Genomic DNA, 19,024 nt, shown 5'->3' with positions numbered 1-19,024 from the left:
GGTTAGTTGCACTCTACTCATGAACCAATGTCACGGCGCCGCTCGGCGGCGCCGCTCCTGCCACCCCGCCTGCCGCTCCTCCCCTCGCTCGCCGGCATACTTACCCTCTCCGGCGCGCTTCTCTTGCAGGCGCGCGTTCTCTCTTCTCCTCCTGATACACCGCAGCCTCCTGGTGTCCGTCGGCTGCGCATGCGCACTCCATCTCCCTCTGCGCATGCGCACTTCCTCTGTCATTCTGGAGCGCTGCTTCTGGAGCGCCCCCACACCGCCGCAGGGCCGAGGGGTACCCGGAGCCGGGCCTCTGGGATCTCAGTCCTGGGGTTGTCACGGTGGCTAGACCCGGTCCGTGGCCCTGTCTGTCAGTGGGGGACGTCCGTTGCAAATAGGTGCTGTTAACGGTGGTATAGCGGTGCAGTTGTGGGGTGCAGGTCGCGGTAAATAACGAGGACACCAGGTTGCAGTCTCTTTACCTCTTTACTGGAGATCTCTCGGTCCTCAGTCCAGAATCCGGTCCACCAGGCTGCGCAAGTCCGGCCGGTCCAATGGCACTTCCAGAGTTCTCCTCACAGGTGGAAATCAGTGCCTTCCTTCTTAGCGCTTTGTGTTGTAGTCCTTCCCTGCTGTGCTTACGGAAAGTACCCCACAACTGTTGTGTCTGTTTCTTAAGTTCCCTCCCTCACAACTCGATTAACTGATCTTCTGCTAATCTTCCGTCCCTTCCTGATGTTACAGTAAGAACGGCACCCGTTTGTCAGGTAGGCCTGGAGTTCTTCCGGGACCCTAGAGACGCCCCTCTCCCGCAATTGCCCCCCAAGACTTCATAGGTGATATGTGGTAGACAGCCCGCCTGAGACTGACTGTCCTGCCGCTGTTTGGAGTATGGCTTAAAGCTGTATATTATTCCACTCCCTCGGCGTTCCGGCCACCGGTAATGCGCCTCAGCAAGGTGCTGCCTCTTTCAACAAAACCCCTGCTGGTATTCTCCTTCTGCTTGATTTCGTTTCTCACTCAGCACAATCTATCTCGCTTCTAATCCTTTCTTAGGGCACCGCCGCTATTCTGAGCAGGCACGGTCCCGTTACGTTCTTTCAATGCCAAGCCTCTGCCAGGATCCCACCCCTGGCAGAGACCCTACTGTCTCTTCCTCCACAACCCCCTCTCTCACTAGGTGTTGCTTCGTTCGATCCAGTCAGCTTTCTCTCCTAACTTCCTGCCTGACCCCCAGTTTACCCACTATGGTGGGGAGTGGCCTAATGAATAGCACCCTTAGCTCCCCCCGGAGGCCCAGCTGTGAAACATATTGGTGTCTGTGATACCTGATTGGAGGAACTCCTTCAGTGCCATCGAACGCACCATGGCTCCCCTTAGTGGCGGAGCCACAGTACTGCAACGACCAGGACTCTGGGGCGCTGCACTCCCCCCTGGTTAAACACAGTACTCCGGGACTGGGAAGAAAACAACAATACAGGTTAGCAAAAAGACATACAAATTTGTTGAGTGCAAAACAATAAGCATACTTGAACAGGCTTCCCTTTATGGGAGGTGAGGACACTTTAACGTTACAAAACATAATCAAATATCATAGCAACAGGCTACAATTAACTCTCATTACCCAACCGGGTATTCTACTAAGTGCAAATGCTGGAACAATAAATTAACATTGCCTTTAGGAAACATACACTCTTAGTTTACCAAAGGCCTTCCTATAATCACATTACAGGGCAAGGTAACTTCACATTCTCCTACTTTGAACCTGCAGGACCGCCTGTCCCTATGGCACCAGACCTACTGCCTCTCCTTTCTTTTACAGGACCGCCCCGTTCAGCCAGGGCCTACTGCCTTTCTCTACTATACATAGTATAGACATAACATTCCTTTCAATTTGAGAGCATGGAGCACACTCTGCTTGGCTCCTATAAGGACTCACTCACTAACCCCTACGGGTCTACTTTCTGTCCTTAGTAACGAACTAACTTTCTATGGGGACGCAGGGTTTACCTTCTATCCTCACCTTCGTTATTACTTCTTTACTTTCAGTTAAACGGAACTCTACATCTACCCCTACGGGCTTTCTGCATCTTTCTCTTCAAAGAACATTATCTAGGTTTCACATTTTAAACAAATTAAACACACATAACTTTTCCATGAAAAACAGTTACATTTCCTTCAAAGCATTATCTTGACATTACTGTTCTAAAACAGTATCACTTTCAAGTTCAATTCTAACCTCCCCTTTAAGAGGAGATCAAGTCTTTCTGAGGTAGCTCCTCTTCTCAGCCTACCAGTCCATGCAAAGGCTCCGGAATGGTATCTTCGCAAAATGTCTTTAAACAAAACCAGTAGGAAGCACCTTTAAGAAGGTGCAAACTATTTACAAGAAAGTTCAAATCATGCTCAGTCCATGATTTCGCAGTTTTTATAACATTGTGGAACAAAAAGCAAAAATGAAAGTGAAAGCAAAAATAAAAAGCAATAGGGATCCCGGGTAAACAAAGGGATCCCTTTAAGAGTTAACCCAGGACGGGTTTTAGCAGCAAAACAGCAAGGAAATAAACAGTTAACTATTTACAGTTTCAGGTTTCCGAGGCTTAGTTGGACGGCTTCCAGGGCTGCACCTGGCACTTAACCCTTCTTGGCCTGGGCAAAGTGAGGTCCAGGGTTACACCCAGTGCTGGACAAATGCCGTTAATCCGTCTTTCATGTACGATTAAATCATGCGCAGCGATGGAGGTCTGCGCAGCTTGAGTATGGGCATCTGCTGCAGCAGAGGTAGCGGCTGCTGCAAGATCAGTCACTGGAACGGAGTCAGCAGCTGTGGCACTAGCAGTCGCTGGGGTGGTGTCGGTCGTCAGGGCAGGGTGGCTCTTCCTACCTGCTTCAGATGCGGTTCCTCCGGTGCCGGTCTGCTCCGTCTCCGCTGGGGTCTGGAACGCTGGCTGCAGGGCCTTGTTCTGCGACGCTGTCATCTCTGCTTGCAGCACCTCGCTTTCCGGCAGGGCCTTGCTTTCCAGCTTCGGAGCGCTGGGACTTCTTCCCTGCTCCGGACCAGATGAGGCTGCCGACAGATGTCCGGTGAGGCTCCTGATGATGGCCTTCTTCCACCCGGCCTCGGTGCTCAGCTGCGTCCGCCGGGGTCGGTCGCTGAGCTCGTCCACTCCGGCCTGCAGGAATTCAGCATCAGCGGTGGAGGCCTGGTTGCGGTGCCCCTCCGGGTGGCTGGGGGAGTCCTCTGCTCCGACCCCACGCTCCGGCTCCGGGCGGCTCGCCATGGCGTCCTCCATGTCGCTCGCTCCTTCTTCCTGGTCCTTTTCCCGCTCTCTTCTTCGTGGGCGGTTTCGTTTTCGTTGTCTCTGCCCACCATTAAGGATCAGGAGGCGGATCTCGGCTGCTGACGGACACGTCCTCAAGGGGCCGAGATATTTAGACTGGGCGGCCATTGTCTTTCGCGCTCTTCAGCTTGTTCACGCCCACTTCCACGCCCTTCTTCTTCTCCTGCGCTCTCCTTAGCGCTGTAATGGCGGCGGTTTTGGCGGGAACTTCTGGCGGCAAGTGGCAACACACAGTCCTTGTAACAAAGCACAGTCCAAGCACGATAAATCACAGTTCCAAGGCACACATGACCTGATTCTTCAGGCTTAAGTAGATCCTGTTCGTGACGCCAAGATTTGGAGCGCCCCCACACCGCCGCAGGGCCGAGGGGTACCCGGAGCCGGGCCTCTGGGATCTCAGTCCTGGGGTTGTCACGGTGGCTAGACCCGGTCCGTGGCCCTGTCTGTCAGTGGGGGACGTCCGTTGCAAATAGGTGCTGTTAACGGTGGTATAGCGGTGCAGTTGTGGGGTGCAGGTCGCGGTAAATAACGAGGACACCAGGTTGCAGTCTCTTTACCTCTTTACTGGAGATCTCTCGGTCCTCAGTCCAGAATCCGGTCCACCAGGCTGCGCAAGTCCAGCCGGTCCAATGGCACTTCCAGAGTTCTCCTCACAGGTGGAAATCAGTGCCTTCCTTCTTAGCGCTTTGTGTTGTAGTCCTTCCCTGCTGTGCTTACGGAAAGTACCCCACAACTGTTGTGTCTGTTTCTTAAGTTCCCTCCCTCACAACTCGATTAACTGATCTTCTGCTAATCTTCCGTCCCTTCCTGATGTTACAGTAAGAACGGCACCCGTTTGTCAGGTAGGCCTGGAGTTCTTCCGGGACCCTAGAGACGCCCCTCTCCCGCAATTGCCCCCCAAGACTTCATAGGTGATATGTGGTAGACAGCCCGCCTGAGACTGACTGTCCTGCCGCTGTTTGGAGTATGGCTTAAAGCTGTATATTATTCCACTCCCTCGGCGTTCCGGCCACCGGTAATGCGCCTCAGCAAGGTGCTGCCTCTTTCAACAAAACCCCTGCTGGTATTCTCCTTCTGCTTGATTTCGTTTCTCACTCAGCACAATCTATCTCGCTTCTAATCCTTTCTTAGGGCACCGCCGCTATTCTGAGCAGGCACGGTCCCGTTACGTTCTTTCAATGCCAAGCCTCTGCCAGGATCCCACCCCTGGCAGAGACCCTACTGTCTCTTCCTCCACAACCCCCTCTCTCACTAGGTGTTGCTTCGTTCGATCCAGTCAGCTTTCTCTCCTAACTTCCTGCCTGACCCCCAGTTTACCCACTATGGTGGGGAGTGGCCTAATGAATAGCACCCTTAGCTCCCCCCGGAGGCCCAGCTGTGAAACATATTGGTGTCTGTGATACCTGATTGGAGGAACTCCTTCAGTGCCATCGAACGCACCATGGCTCCCCTTAGTGGCGGAGCCACAGTACTGCAACGACCAGGACTCTGGGGCGCTGCACTTCTCCTCTCTATGGTTTGGAGGATCGTGACCCGGAAGTCCTCCTGCACACCATGTATTTAAGGTACGCCCTTTCCTCTGATCCTTGCCTAATTGTCATTTGTCTTCATTTGACCCAGGTACCTTCGTACCGTGCTCTGTCTTGTGCGTCCGTCGTACTTTGCTCAGTCTTGTGCGTCCGCCGTACCTTGCTCTGTCCTGTGCGTCCGTCATACCCTGCCCGTCCTGTGTTTCCGCCATACCTTGATTTGTTCTGTGTGTCCGTCATTCTCTGCCAACCCTGTTTGTCTGCCACATCCTGCCTGTCCTGTGTTTTCTCCGTACCCTGCCTGTCCTGTACTACCGCCATACCCAGTCCGCCTTGGGCGTCCGCTATATTCTATCTTGGTCTCTGTCATAGCTATCTGCCCTGTGTTTTCGTCACACTCAGTGCTGCTTCTTTTCCGCTCCTACTTCCTGTCCCCGGGTATCAGCTTCTGCGACAATAGTCTCCCTCGGGCCTGCCCCTAACACTCCCTGTATAGGGGGTGGTCCACCTGGCCAGCTCACCCGTGGGAGGTTCGTTGTCGTGGATCTGCGGGTTCACTCTAGGAGTTCCCAGCAGTGATAGTACAATCAGGCCATGGACCCCGCTGGTACCCCGTCTCCTACCCAAAAGGAACTTTTGTTCCTCCGGGAGAACCAGTCTAGGATCATGTCCTTCCTAAAGTCCATGGAGTCCCGACTCTCGTCTCTACAGGTCTCTGACCCTGGGAGCACTCCGCAGCTGGCAGGTCTCCAACAACAGCTTGCTCAGTAGCGTGACACCCAAACTCACATCTTGAATTTTATGGCCTCCGTGGATGACCGCCTTCGTGTCCTCCAGTCTCCTGCTTCTGTTTCCTCTCAGTCCTCGGTCCCTCACCCACCGCCTCGCCTGGCTAAACCACCTCATTACAGTGGGGATCCTAAACTTTGTAGGGGGTTTCTGAACCAGTGCCTACTCCATTTTGAGTTGCTCCCTATGCAATACTCTACTGATCGAGCAAAGGTGGCCTTTGTAATTTCCCACTTAGAGGGAGAGGCCTTAGCCTGGGTAAACCCTCTTTGGGAGCAAGATGACCCGCTTGTCTCTCAACTATCCATCTTTTTAGATACTTTTCGTAAAGTATTCGACGAACCGGGTCGTTTGGCCTCAACCACCGAGTCTCTGTTTAACCTTCATCAGGGTTCTTTGTCTGTGGGCCAATACGCCATTTGTTTTTGCACTCTATCTTCTGAGTTAGGATGGAACAACGAGGCATTGGTGGGAGCCTTTTGGCGAGGTCTTTCGTCTCAAATTAAGGATGAATTGGCAGGTCGGGATACTCCAGCTACCTTGGAGGATCTAATATCCCTGGCAACCCGCATAGATTTACGCTTCCAAGAGCGTTCCCGAGAATCCGCTAGGGAAAGGAGAGTTCCTCATCTTCCTTCGGCTACTTTGTGTCCTTCCCGTCCGTCTCCTGTGACAACTTCTGCTGTTTCTGTCCCAGAGCCCATGCAGGTGGATCGTCTCAAACCGGCGGAACAGCGCTGGAAGGAGAGACTGGCTCAAGGTCTCTGTTTCTATTGTGGCAGCGCGGCTCATCTTTTGCGTTCCTGTCCTTTAAGGCCGGGAAACGCCTCAACCTAGGACAGGTTAAAGAGGTCTCCCTAGGTATCCCTGAATCCTCTCAACCCCTCACTCTTTCAGTACTATTGCATCTGGGTAATACGCGTTTTTCTGATTTTGCTTACATAGATTCCGGGGCGGCCGGGAATTTCATCCAACTCGAGGCAGTCAGGAGGTTGCGGATTCCGGTCAGATCCCTGGAGATTCCTCGACAGATTGCGTCGGTCGATGGTCGACCTCTGCGGGAGCCCGTCACCTTGGTTACAGAGGAGTTGGAACTCCAAATTGGAATCCTGCATTGGGAGAAGATCGTCTTCTACGTGCTGCCCTCCTTGTCCCATACTATTTTGCTTGGTCTCCCTTGGTTGAGGACTCATGAGCCTTGTCTTGACTGGCGGTCAGGTGAGATCCTGCGCTGGGGACTCTTCTGTCAAAGTAACTGTCTGCTTCCTGTTCAGCCACGAAAACCACCCCGACCAAGTTCTGCGCCTGCCAATTTACCTGCCTCTTACTTGTCATTCTTGGATGTCTTCGACAAGAAAGAAGCAGAGATCCTGCCTCCACATCGGCCGTACGACTGTCCAATTGATCTTGTTCCTGGTTCCACTCCACCCCGGGGTCATATCTATCCATTGTCTCCAACCGAGACCCAGGCCATGACTGAATATGTCCAGGAGAATTTGGCTAAAGGCTTTATTCGCAAGTCCTCTTCTCCTGCTGGTGCTGGTTTTTTCTTCGTAAAGAAGAAGGATGGATCCCTACATCCATGTATAGACTACCGAGGCCTCAACAATCTCACGATTAAAAACAAGTATCCTCTACCTCTTATTCCAGAGCTGTTTGATCGCCTAAGGGGAGCACGAATCTTCACAAAGTTGGATCTTCGCGGAGCTTACAACCTTATCCGTATTCGTTCAGGTGACGAGTGGAAAACCGCCTTTAACACCCGAGACGGTCACTATGAATATCTTGCAATGCCTTTCGGCCTGTGTAATGCTCCTGCTGTGTTCCAGGAGTTCGTGAATGATGTCTTCCGGGATCTAGTCTACTCCTGTGTGGTGGTATATTTGGACGACATTCTTGTGTTTTCTTCGGATCTTGCTTCTCACAGGAGAGATGTCCGCCAAGTTCTGTCTCGTCTAAGACAGAATCGTCTCTATGCCAAACTCGAGAAGTGTGTGTTTGAACAATCCTCGTTACCGTTCCTCAGCTATGTCATCTCAGATTCTGGATTACGAATGGATCTGGATAAAGTGTCTGCTGTTCTTAACTGGCCACGTCCTCAAGGGGTAAAGGCTTTCTCGGGTTCGCAAATTACTACCGGCAGTTTATTCCACATTTCTCTACTCTGGCTTCCTCAATTTCTGCCTTGACTCGCAAAGTATCCAATCCCCACATCTGGTCTTCAGAAGCTGAAGAAGCATTTCGGTCTCTTAAGCAAGCCTTTGCTTCCGCTCCTGTACTTCGTCGTCCTGAGATCAACAAGCCTTTCATCCTTGAGGTAGATGCTTCTGCCATAGGTGCTGGCGCGGTTCTTTCTCAGAGATCATCTTCCGGTCAACTGGCTACTTGTGGTTTCTTCTCCAAAATCTTCTCCGTCTCGGAGAGAAATTACGCCATAGGCGACAAAGGACTATTGGCCATCAAGTTGGCACTGGAGGAGTGGCGGTATTTGCTGGAGGGAGCAGTTCACCCTTTTAAGATCTATACCGACCACAAGAATCTGGAATACATCCGTTCTGCGCAAAGACTAAATCCCCGACAGGCCAGGTGGTCGTTATTCTTCGCCCGCTTTGACTTTGAATTACATTTCCGTCCTGGCAACAAAAACCTCAAAGCTGATGCCTTGTCCAGATCCTTTCTTGCATCCGATGTAGAAGAAGAACCTTCACATATCATGGATCCCAGCAAGATCATTCCAGTAGCTCCAATCAGCATATCTTCCTTACCTCCAGGTAAGACCTTTGTCCAGGCAAACAAGAGGACTCGAGTTCTACGTTGCGGTCATGCCTCCAAGTTAGCAGGACATATTGGGTGCAAGAAGACACTTGCTCTAATCTCACGCTATTATTGGTGGCCGTCTCTTTTGCAGGACGTCCGAAGTTTTGTCGCCTCATGTCCTTCTTGTGCAATGAACAAGGTTCCTAGACATCCACCCTCCGGCCTCCTGCATCCACTTCCAGTTCCTTCGGCTCCCTGGCAACACTTTGCCATGGATTTTATTACTGATCTTCCTCGCTCTTCCGGACATTCGGTCATTTTCGTAGTCGTGGATCGATTTTCCAAGATGGCACATTTTGTCCCTTTGCCTGGTTTACCTTCCGCTCCAGAGTTGGCAAGAATCTTCATTGCTCACATCTTCAGGATTCATGGTTTCCCTCTACACATAGTCTCTGATAGAGGAGTCCAGTTCACCTCTCGATTCTGGCGCGCTCTATGCAAGCTGATGAATGTTGCTTTGGATTTCTCTTCCGCTTACCATCCACAGTCCAACGGACAAGCTGAGCGCACTAACCAAATTCTAATGAGCTATCTCCATCATTTTTCCAACAGTCATCATAATAACTGGGCTGATTTGCTTCCGTGGGCCGAATTTACGTACAATAACCATATCAATGACTCTTCTTCCAAAACTCCCTTCTTCATCGTCTATGGGCAACATCCTGGAGTTCCTCTGCCGGTGCTTCCTGTCTTGGGTGTGCCGGCGGCCGATCTTCTGTCTGAGGAGTTCTCCAGGGTCTGGCAGGAGACCAAAATCGCTCTTGAACAGGCACAAGCCCGGATTAAGAGACATGCCGATAAGAGACGCCTGGATCCTCCGGTATATCGGCCAGGAGATAAGGTCTGGTTGTCTTCCAGATTCGTTCGTCTTAAGATTCCCTCGTATAAATTGGGTCCACGGTACATAGGTCCCTTCGAGGTTTTGGCTCGTATCAACGATGTTTCTTACAAGTTGAAGTTGCCCGCTTCACTGCGCATACCTAACTCTTTTCACGTTTCTCTTCTCAAACCTGTCGTTTTCAATCAGTTCCATGCTTCTCCTGCTCAAACTCCTTTACCAGTTTCTGACCCGGATGTCTTTGAGGTTAAAGATATTCTTGCCATGAAGAAGTCTAGAGGTAAAACTCTCTTTTTGGTTGATTGGAAGGGTTTTGGTCCCGAGGAGAGGTCTTGGGAACCCCGTGAAAACATACTGGCTCCTCTTATACCAGCCAGATTCCTTTCTGGTCTTAGAAAGAGAGGGAGTAAGGGGAGAGGTACTGTCACGGCGCCGCTCGGCGGCGCCGCTCCTGCCACCCCGCCTGCCGCTCCTCCCCTCGCTCGCCGGCATACTTACCCTCTCCGGCGCGCTCCTCTTGCAGGCGCGCGTTCTCTCTTCTCCTCCTGATACACCGCAGCCTCCTGGTATCTGTCGGCTGCGCGTTTGCACTCCATCTCCCTCTGCGCACGCGCACTTCCTCTGTCATTCTGGAGCGCTGCTTCTCCTCTCTATGGTTTGGAGGATCGTGACCCGGAAGTCCTCCTGCACACCATGTATTTAAGGTACGCCCTTTCCTCTGATCCATGCCTGATTGTCATTTGTCTTCATTTGACCCAGGTACCTTCGTATCGTGCTCTGTCTTGTGCGTCCGTCGTACTTTGCTCAGTCTTGTGCGTCCGCCGTACCTTGCTCTGTCCTGTGCGTCCGTCATACCCTGCCCGTCCTGTGTTTCCGCCATACCTTGCTTTGTTCTGTGCGTCCGTCATTCTCTGCCAACCCTGTTTGTCTGCCACATCCTGCCTGTCCTGTGTTTTCTCCGTACCCTGCCTGTCCTGTACTACCGCCATACCCAGTCCGCCTTGGGCGTCCGCTATATTCTATCTTGGTCTCTGTCATAGCTATCTGCCCTGTGTTTTCGTCACACTCAGTGCTGCTTCTTTTCCGCTCCTACTTCCTGTCCCCGGGTATCAGCTTCTGCGACAATAGTCTCCCCTGTATAGGGGGTGGTCCACCTGGCCAGCTCACCCGTGGGAGGTTCGTTGTCGTGCATCTGCGGGTTCACTCTAGGAGTTCCCAGCCGTGACAACCAAAGTATGCAGAGTACAGATTTTCAGTACAGATGACCATCTCTTTTAGAACTTACAGCTATTTTTCCAGGTAAAGTAGTGAGTGAATCACCCTGTACTTACCGGTACAAGAATTAGGCAAAATAGCACTGATTGGCCATTATCATTATACGGACATATCCCATTGACAAGCGGGAAACTCCCAGTTGTTCATTTATAAACCAGCACAATACAGAGTTCTAAGAAAAGTATAAGCTATAAAAATTTGTACCTTTCTTTAACCTCAAGGCATTTTTCAGATACTCATCCTCGGTGATGTCCTGTCCATCAATTTTCAGCTCTAGGCTAAAATCTCGAACACACCACACAAATGATGGGAATGTTCTCTTGAACTCTGACGAGTCGTCTTCCAAATCTGCCTCCAGCTCTGATGATTTTATTTTTATCTTCTCAGTAAGTTCTGTGACATAACTACGAGAAGTTAAGGAATTATTTCTATGTCAGTTGAATAAAGGGGTTATCATTCATTTTATAAAAGTTCAAAGGAAAAAATTACCCCCAAAAAAGTTTTCCAAAGTGGGTTTTAGATTCTGTTCATATGGAAAAAGTTATAGAGCTCATGTGAAGGATACTGAAGTTGGTCCATGGCCTGTTGGTCAATTGTCCCTACACTGTTAAATACCAGGGTGCTGCTAAGAAGAACAGCGAGGGCGAAAATCCAGGAATCGTTTTGGCTGTTTCCCTGAAAAAACAAGAAAAGTTTTTGTAATGCAAAATGATATTCAATCCCCAATACCAGGTTTAGAACTCAAGAATCCAAAAGTGCAGAATAGGTAAAGATTTCTGGTCTTCAAAGCCAATCCTCTTTCCCATTAGTAGATACAGCATTCATAAGGCAAGGATAAGAAGGTTCTGCATGGTGGCTCATAGAAGGTGATCTCCAATAGAGAACCTTCTTCTAAAGTAGATGAGTTGTCCATTTTTGGACAGACTCTTTAACTTGTGTATATGGCCAATAAAAGAAATGGGACAGGTGACATTCTGAAAAACAAGTGAAAACTTTGGTGTACATAGAGTGAATCTGGTATCGGAACACATGAATGTCCAATCTCTACCTAGAGATGGTCAACTTTAGGTCTACAATGGTTTAGATTCCACTGACCTTCTCCACATCACCCAGTCCTTCTGTATCTATCAGCACCAGGGTTTGCTCCTTGTTAAAAGGGTGAGGGACACACCACATCCAGATACCTTTAGTCATGGACTGGACTGTCGATCCTAAGGAAAAGCCTGTATGGACAGAAGCATGATGGTATAAAGAATGTGTTGTGAAAAAACAGACTGAAGACATAATGACGAGTAATGATGTCCATGAACAGAAAAATAAATGATGTGGTATGAGAATGGAGGCCAAAAATGGCAGATACTTCCTACAAAGCCATACTGTCCTGTTTGGAGGCCCCTGTGTATAGGGTTCTCTCCATCTGATACATGGTTGCCAAAATGGGACACAATATTCATAACAGAGTACCCCTACATATAATAGGTCATGGAGAGAAGGAAGAGGCCAATATTCTGTTCCTCATACGGAAGAATTGTCACTCCATCTACCAAAAGATTGTGACTTTCAATTGATGTCAAATTGTCAATGCATGACCATCGAAAATTGATGTGAACTGGTAATGTTGCCCTATATACTTATTTCTGGACCCTGTCGTACTTATCTTACCATTTTTACTTCCCGCCAGTCTATTCATCAGATAAGACTTCCCAGTACGGTATTTCCCAACTATGGCGACAACAACCACCTTCTGACTTATGCCGGATAAGGTTTGTAGAGCATCCTGATTAACTTGGATTGTTCCATCTTCGTGGTTCTCTATCAAACACACTGGATGATTCATATTGGAAAGTCTGTAAATGATAAAAATATAAAATAAAATATCCTGTACTGATCCTGAGTCACATTGTGTATTATACTCCAGAGCTGCACTCACTATTCTGCTTGTGCAGTCACTGTGTACATACATTACATTACTGATCCTGAGTTACATCCTGTATTATACTCCAGAGCTGCACTAACTATTCTGTTGGTGCTGTCACTGTGTACATACATTACATTACTGATCCTGAGTTGCATCCTGTATTATACTCCAGAGCTGCACTAACTATTCTGCTGGTGCTGTCACTGTGTACATACATTACATTACTGATCCTGAGTTACATCCTGTATTATCCTCCAGAGCTGCACTCACTATTCTTCTGGTGCAGTCACTGTGTACATACATTACATTACTGATCCTGAGTTACTTCCTGTATTATACTCCAGAGCTGCACTCACTATTCTGCTGGTGCAGTCGCTGTGTACATGTATTACATTACTGATCCTGACTTACATCCTGTATTATACCCCAGAGCTGCACTCACTATTCAGCTGGTGCAGTCACTGTGTACATACATTACATTACTGATCCTGACTTACATCCTGTATTATACCCCAGAGCTGCACTCACTATTCTGCTGGAGCAGTCACTGTGTACATACATTACATTAGTGATCCTGAGTTACATCCTGTATTATACTCCAGAGCTGCACTCACTATTCTGCTGGTGCAGTCACTGTGTACATACATTACATTACTGATCCTGAGTTACATCCTGTATAATACCCCAGAGCTGCACTCACTATTCTGCTGGTGCAGTCACTGTGTACATACATTACATTACTGATCCTGAATTACATCCTGTATTATCCTCCAGAGCTGCACTCACTATTCTGCTGGTGCAGTCACTGTGTACATACATTACATTACTGATCCTGAGTTACATCCTGTATTATACCCCAGAGCTGCATTCACTATTCTGCTGGTGCAGTCACTGTATGCATACATTACATTACTGATCCTGAGTTACATCCTGTATTATAGCCCAGAGCTGCACTCACTATTCTGCGGGTGCAGTCACTGTGTACATGCATTACATTGCTGATCCTGACTTACATCCTGTATTATACCCCAGAGCTGCACTCACTATTCTGCTGGTGCAGTCACTGTGTACATACATTACATTACTGATCCTGAGTTACATCCTGTATTATACCCCAGAGCTGCACTCACTATTCTGCTGGTGCAGCCGCTGTGTACATACATTACATTACTGATCCTGAGTTACATCCTGTATTATACCCCAGAGCTGCACTCACTATTCTGCTGGTGCAGTCGCTGTGTACATACATTACATTACTGATCCTGAGTTACATCCTGTATTATACTCCAGAGCTGCACTCACTATTCTGCTGGTGCAGTCACTGTGTACATACATTTCATTACTGATCCTGAGTTACATCCTGTATTATACCTGAGAGCTGCACTCACTATTCTGCTGGTGCAGTCACTGTGTACATACATTACTGATCCTGAGTTACATCTTGTATTATACCCCAGAGCTGCACTCACTATTCTGCTGGTGCAGTCACTGTGTACATACATTACTGATCCTGAGTTACATCCTGTATTATACTCCAGAGCTGTACTCACTATTCTGCTGGTGCAGTCACTGTGTACATACTTTACTGATCCTGAGTTACATCCTGTATTATACCCCAGAGCTGCACTCACTATTCTGCTGGTGCAGTCACTGTGTACATACATTACATTACTGATCCTGAGTTACATCCTGTATTATACTCCAGAGCTGCACTAACTATTCTGCTGGTGCAGTCACTGTGTACATACATTACATTACTGATCCTGAGTTACATCCTGTATTATTCTCCAGAGCTGCACTCACTATTCTGCTTGTGCAGTCACTGTGTACATACATTACATTACTGATCCTGAGTTACTTCCTGTATTATACTCCAGAGCTGCACTCACTATTCTGCTGGTGCAGTCGCTGTATACATGTATTACATTACTGATCCTGACTTACATCCTGTATTATACCCCAGAGCTGCACTCACTATTCTGCTGGTGCAGTCACTGTGTACATACATTACATTACTGATCCTGACTTACATCCTGTATTATACCCCAGATTGCACTCACTATTCTGCTGGAGCAGTCACTGTGTACATACATTACATTAGTGATCCTGAGTTACATCCTGTATTATACTCCAGAGCTGCACTCACTATTCTGCTGGTGCAGTCACTGTGTACATACATTACATTACTGATCCTGAGTTACATCCTGTATAATACCCCAGAGCTGCACTCACTATTCTGCTGGTGCAGTCACTGTGTACATACATTACATTACTGATCCTGAATTACATCCTGTATTATCCTCCAGAGCTGCACTCACTATTCTGCTGGTGCAGTCACTGTGTACATACATTACATTACTGATCCTGAGTTACATCCTGTATTATACCCCAGAGCTGCACTCACTATTCTGCTGGTTCAGTCACTGTATGCATACATTACATTACTGATCCTGAGTTACATCCTGTATTATAGCCCAGAGCTGCACTCACTATTCTGCGGGTGCAGTCACTGTGTACATGCATTACATTGCTGATCCTGACTTACATCCTGTATTATACCCCAGAGCTGCACTCACTATTCTGCTGGTGCAGTCACTGTGTACATACATTACATTACTGATCCTGAGTTACATCCTGTATTATACCCCAGAGCTGCACTCACTATTCTGCTGGTGCAGCCGCTGTGTACATACATTACATTACTGATCCTGAGTTACATCCTGTATTATACCCCAGAGCTGCACTCACTATTCTGCTGGTGCAGTCGCTGTGTACATACATTACATTACTGATCCTGAGTTACATCCTGTATTATACTCCAGAGCTGCACTCACTATTCTGCTGGTGCAGTCACTGTGTACATACATTTCATTACTGATCCTGAGTTACATCCTGTATTATACCTGAGAGCTGCACTCACTATTCTGCTGGTGCAGTCACTGTGTACATACATTACTGATCCTGAGTTACATCTTGTATTATACCCCAGAGCTGCACTCACTATTCTGCTGGTGCAGTCACTGTGTACATACTTTACTGATCCTGAGTTACATCCTGTATTATACCCCAGAGCTGCACTCACTATTCTGCTGGTGCAGTCACTGTGTACATACATTACATTACTGATCCTGAGTTACATCCTGTATTATACTCCAGAGCTGCACTAACTATTTTGCTGGTGCAGTCACTGTGTACATACATTACATTACTGATCCTGAGTTACATCCTGTATTATTCTCCAGAGCTGCACTCACTATTCTGCTTGTGCAGTCACTGTGTACATACATTACATTACTGATCCTGAGTTACTTCCTGTATTATACTCCAGAGCTGCACTCACTATTCTGCTGGTGCAGTCGCTGTATACATGTATTACATTACTGATCCTGACTTACATCCTGTATTATACCCCAGAGCTGCACTCACTATTCTGCTGGTGCAGTCACTGTGTACATACATTACATTACTGATCCTGACTTACATCCTGTATTATACCCCAGAGCTGCACTCACTATTCTGCTGGAGCAGTCACTGTGTACATACATTACATTAGTGATCCTGAGTTACATCCTGTATTATACTCCAGAGCTGCACTCACTATTCTGCTGGTGCAGTCACTGTGTACATACATTACATTACTGATCCTGAGTTACATCCTGTATAATACCCCAGAGCTGCACTCACTATTCTGCTGGTGCAGTCACTGTGTACATACATTACATTACTGATCCTGAATTACATCCTGTATTATCCTCCAGAGCTGCACTCACTATTCTGCTGGTGCAGTCACTGTGTATATACATTACATTACTGATCCTGAGTTACATCCTGTATTATACCCCAGAGCTGCACTCACTATTCTGCTCGTGCAGTCACTGTATGCATACATTACATTACTGATCCTGAGTTACATCCTGTATTATAGCCCAGAGCTGCACTCACTATTCTGCGGGTGCAGTCACTGTGTACATGCATTACATTGCTGATCCTGACTTACATCCTGTATTATACCCCAGAGCTGCACTCACTATTCTGCTGGTGCAGTCACTGTGTACATACATTACATTACTGATCCTGAGTTACATCCTGTATTATACCCCAGAGCTGCACTCACTATTCTGCTGGTGCAGCCGCTGTGTACATACATTACATTACTGATCCTGAGTTACATCCTGTATTATACCCCAGAGCTGCACTCACTATTCTGCTGGTGCAGTCGCTGTGTACATACATTACATTACTGATCCTGAGTTACATCCTGTATTATACTCCAGAGCTGCACTCACTATTCTGCTGGTGCAGTCACTGTGTACATACATTTCATTACTGATCCTGAGTTACATCCTGTATTATACCTGAGAGCTGCACTCACTATTCTGCTGGTGCAGTCACTGTGTACATACATTACTGATCCTGAGTTACATCTTGTATTATACCCCAGAGCTGCACTCACTATTCTGCTGGTGCAGTCACTGTGTACATACTTTACTGATCCTGAGTTACATCCTGTATTATACCCCAGAGCTGCACTCACTATTCTGCTGGTGCAGTCACTGTGTACATACATTACATTACTGATCCTGAGTTACATCCTGTATTATACTCCAGAGCTGCACTAACTATTCTGCTGGTGCAGTCACTGTGTACATACATTACATTACTGATCCTGAGTTACATCCTGTATTATTCTCCAGAGCTGCACTCACTATTCTGCTGGTGCAGTCACTGTGTACATACATTACATTACTGATCCTGAGTTACTTCCTGTATTATACTCCAGAGCTGCACTCACTATTCTGCTGGTGCAGTCGCTGTATACATGTATTACATTACTGATCCTGACTTACATCCTGTATTATACCCCAGAGCTGCACTCACTATTCTGCTGGTGCAGTCACTGTGTACATACATTACATTACTGATCTTGACTTACATCCTGTATTATACCCCAGAGCTGCACTCACTATTCTGCTGGAGCAGTCACTGTGTACATACATTACATTAGTGATCCTGAGTTACATCCTGTATTATACCCCAGAGCTGCACTCACTATTCTGCTGCTGCAGTCACTGTGTACATACATTACATTACTGATCCTGAGTTACATCATGTATTATACCCCAGAGCTGCACTCACTATTCTGCTGGTGCAGTCACTGTGTACATACATTACATTACTGATCCTGAATTACATCCTGTATTATCCTCCAGAGCTGCACTCAGTATTCTGCTGGTGCAGTCACTGTGTACATACATTACATTACTGATCCTGAGTTACATCCTGTATTATACCCCAGAGCTGCACTCACTATTCTGCTGGTGCAGTCACTGTGTACATACATTACATTACTGATCCTGAGTTACATCCTGTATTATACCCCAGAGCTGCACTCACTATTCTGCGGGTGCAGTCACTGTGTACATGCATTACATTGCTGATCCTGACTTACATCCTGTATTATACCCCAGAGCTGCACTCACTATTCTGCTGGTGCAGTCACTGGGTACATACATTACATTACTGATCCTGAGTTACATCCTGTATTATACCCCAGAGCTGCACTCACTATTCTGCTGGTGCAGCCGCTGTGTACATACATTACATTACTGATCCTGAGTTACATCCTTTATTATACCCCAGAGCTGCACTCACTATTCTGCTGGTGCAGTCACTGTGTACATACATTACATTACTGATCCTGAGTTACATCCTGTATTATACTCCAGAGCTGCACTCATTATTCTGCTGGTGCAGTCACTATGTACATACATTACATTACTGATCCTGAGTTACATCCTGTATTATACTTCAGAGCTGCAATTACTATTCTGCTGGTGCAGTCACTGTGTACATACTTTGCTGATCCTGAGTTACATCCTGTATTATCCCCAGAGCTGCAATCACTATTCTGCTGGTGCAGTCACTGTGTACATACATTACATTACTGATCCTGAGTTACCTCCTATATTATACTCCAGAGCTGCACTCACTATTCTGCTGGTGCAGCCGCTGTGTACATACATTACATTACTAATCCTGAGTTACATCCTGTATTATACTCCAGAGATGCACTCACTATTCTGCTGGTGCAGTCACTATGTACATACATTACATTACTGATCCTGAGTTACATCCTGTATTATACCCCAGAGCTGCACTCACTATTCTGCTGGTGCAGTCACTGTGTACATACATTACATTACTGATCCTGAATTACCTCCTATATTATACCCCAGAGCTGCACTCACTATTCTGCTGGTGCAGTCACTGTGTACATACATTACATTACTGATCCTGAGTTACATCCTGTATTATACCCCAGAGCTGCACTCACTATTCTGCTGGTGCAGCCGCTGTGTACATACATTACATTACTGATCCTGAGTTACATCCTGTATTATACTCCAGAGCTGCACTCACTATTCTGCTGGTGCAGTCACTATGTACATACATTACATTACTGATCCTGAGTTACCTCCTATATTATGCTCCAGAGCTGCACTCACTATTCTGCTAGAGGAGGCATGAC

General features: G+C 47.5%; 1 protein-coding gene across 1 annotated transcript in view; it reads right to left on the bottom strand.

The window, feature by feature from the left end:
- The window catches only part of LOC143770381 (guanylate-binding protein 6-like), a 34,312-nt gene that overhangs the window by 14,303 nt on the left and 985 nt on the right, over positions 1 to 19,024 (bottom strand). Inside the window, exons 2-5 of the mRNA XM_077259982.1 lie at positions 12,240 to 12,424; positions 11,673 to 11,800; positions 11,143 to 11,252; positions 10,782 to 10,981 (exon numbers count right to left, since the gene is read on the bottom strand). Of these exons, the coding sequence (XP_077116097.1) occupies positions 10,782 to 10,981; positions 11,143 to 11,252; positions 11,673 to 11,800; positions 12,240 to 12,414 (613 nt within the window). The 5' untranslated portion in view covers positions 12,415 to 12,424. The remainder of the gene's footprint in view (positions 1 to 10,781; positions 10,982 to 11,142; positions 11,253 to 11,672; positions 11,801 to 12,239; positions 12,425 to 19,024) is intronic.

This window comes from Ranitomeya variabilis, chromosome 4 (assembly GCF_051348905.1).
Source record: "Ranitomeya variabilis isolate aRanVar5 chromosome 4, aRanVar5.hap1, whole genome shotgun sequence".
NCBI classification, from domain to species: domain Eukaryota; kingdom Metazoa; phylum Chordata; class Amphibia; order Anura; family Dendrobatidae; genus Ranitomeya; species Ranitomeya variabilis.
This window is presented reverse-complemented; position numbering and strand designations above follow the sequence as displayed.